The sequence below is a fragment of the Microtus ochrogaster genome, unplaced genomic scaffold (genome assembly GCF_000317375.1).
Source record: "Microtus ochrogaster isolate Prairie Vole_2 unplaced genomic scaffold, MicOch1.0 UNK115, whole genome shotgun sequence".
In the NCBI taxonomy this organism is placed as follows: domain Eukaryota; kingdom Metazoa; phylum Chordata; class Mammalia; order Rodentia; family Cricetidae; genus Microtus; species Microtus ochrogaster.
The window spans coordinates 734893-737382 of record NW_004949213.1 but is presented as its reverse complement, the minus strand read 5'-3'; the positions used below and the strand labels follow the sequence as shown (position 1 = coordinate 737382).

Here is a 2490-nt window from a genome sequence, read left to right as displayed (position 1 = left end):
TTGTGAGCCACCATGTGGTTGCTGGGAATTGAACTCAGGACCTCTGGAAGAGCAATCAGTGCTCTTAACCTCTGAGCCATCTCTCCAGCCCCCTGGGTAAAGAGTTCTTAATCTCCACTTGTTCCTTTTATGCTGGCAATTGTGGGCAACTGGCAGAACGTGATGAATGGTATTGAGTCCTCTATTAAATAAAACCTACATCTCAGCGGCACAGCGGTGTCACACGCTATTAATCCCAGCACTCTGGAGGCAGAGATGGGTGGGCACTCTGTGTTCAAAGCCACAAGCTTGGTCTACACACAGTCAGAGCTACACTAAGAAATCTTATCTCAAAATAAATAAATTAATAGATAAATAAATAATCCCTACATTCCACCAACACAGTGTTCCTGAGTCATAGCCCAAAATACTATGGAAACAAATAATCATTTAAAAAGAATAAACCACCAGCTCAGGTGGTGGTGGCACACGCCTTTAATCCCAGCACTCAGGAGGCAGAGGCAGGTGAATATCTGAGTTTGAGGCCAGTCTGGTCAACAGAGCTAATTCCAGGATAACCAGGGTTACACAAAGAAACCCTATCTGGAAAAAACACAAAATAAATGACTAAGTAAATATAAATAAAGTGAAGGAAACAGAACAGAGCCTCTCTAGGGGCACAGCTGCAGTCACACAGGCAGACCCATACATCCTACTCTAGAGAGGGACAACACCATGGGTATGGGACCCAGGAAGAGGACATGCACCATCTGGAATTCTTCCAGGAGATGAGCTCTTGCTTTGCCTCACAGTGCTGGTGTCCACTACGGGCCTACCCTTAGCCAGGTATGGTCACTTGCTTCCCAGGCCAGCCATAACTGTCTTTTTGTCCCTGCATTCCAGGGACAAAACATGAGGAGTCCAGCTTCATGAACGGCAGGATGACAGCAGAGTCTCTTCCTCTGTGGTCACTGTCCCCTTAGCCAAAGGCCCTGTTACCTGCTCCCCTCTGAGCCCCACCTACTGGGAAGACCATCACCAGGCAACAAGCTAAGAGAGCCCCATCTGCAGCCCACACAGCCTGTACCTTTCGCTGCCTGCTGCTGCTCCAGGATCTTGCGTGTACGGGGGGTGGTCCCCTTGGGCATGTGGATGATGTACTTTCCCTCCATCTCGGCTGTCACCCGCCGCCTCTTGGTAGGAACAACCAGGCTGTCCTCCTCCCTGCGGGCCAGAGCTGGTGAGGAGACATGGGGTTAGCTCCTTCAGGGATAGATGTTCTGGAGGGTGTGGGGGGAACCTAGCTATAGACAAGACAATCTGTAGCCCAGGCTGGCCTCCACTGACAATCCCGCTGCTTTAGCCCTAGAGGGGCTTTAGCCATGCACGATAATGCCCAGCTGCAGACCAGTGACTTTCATCTCCTTACTTGTGAGACGGGATGGTTCATGTGCACAGCCTATCACCAGACTGAGTCACCGAGGACATTAGTCATCTGGTGTGGCTAAACCAACAGATGTGCCTGGGATTTGCAAGTGGCAGTGGCTTCCCAGACACTGTAGACTACAGGACCCACTGGGATGGGGATCCTCAGACCCCGCGGTGCTGCCTTCAGAACTGTGTGCTTGTGCCTTCTGCCGATTCGTTTTGTGCTTTCACTTTTCAACAAGCACAAGGTTCATACTTACTGTTTAGGGATTATGTAGAACTAATTATACTTGGAAATCTATGTGTTGGGGCTGGAGAGATGGTTGAGTGGTTAAAGAATATTTGCTGTTCTTCCAGAGGACCTAGGATTAATTCCCAGCACCCACACGGCAGCTCACAACCATCTGTAACTACAGTTCCAGGGGACCAGATGCCCTCTGTGGCTTCTGTTGGCACTAGGCATTCATGTGATGCACAGACACACTGCAGACAAAACATCCATACGAAATAAAACAAGGAAAGAATTATAATGTGTGTGCACACATGTGGCGCTCTCTCCCTTTACTGTGTTGGTCCCAGGGATTGAACTGTGTCACCAACCCGAAGTTATACTTCTTTTCTGTTGCAAAGTCAGGGTTTCACAATGTAGCCCACACTGGTCTGGGACTTGTAATCCTCCTGCCTCAGTTTCTCCACTCCAGCATGTTCTAACACACTTTATACTTCAAATACAAAAAGGAATTCCTTTCAGTGTCAGGAGGGAGATGTGCCACCACTGTCTCAGCATTGTATTAACTACTTTTAACTTTCTGTTTTTCCTTTTTGGTCTGTTGTAACTCTAGCCTGGAACTCTATATAGAACAAACCAAACCTGAATTTGAAATGATCCCTGCCTCTGCTTTCTGAATGCTTGACTTAGAGGTGTATGCCACCATATCTAGATTTTCACATTTACTTTTTGTTTGTTTGTTTCTCAAAACAGGATCTCCCTGTGTAGCCCTGGCCATCCTAGAACTCGCTCTGCAGACATGGCTGGCCTCGAACTCAGAGATCCATCTGCCTCTGCCTCCAGGGTGCTGGGAT

General features: G+C 48.4%; 1 protein-coding gene across 2 annotated transcripts in view; it reads right to left on the bottom strand.

Moving 5' to 3' along the window:
- Positions 1-2490, bottom strand: part of CUNH19orf47 (chromosome unknown C19orf47 homolog) — a 31225-nt gene that overhangs the window by 4676 nt on the left and 24059 nt on the right. For both annotated transcript variants that reach the window (XM_005371597.3, XM_013355340.2), the window contains exon 8: positions 1067-1216. In XM_005371597.3, the coding sequence (XP_005371654.1) occupies positions 1067-1216 (150 nt within the window). The remainder of the gene's footprint in view (positions 1-1066; positions 1217-2490) is intronic.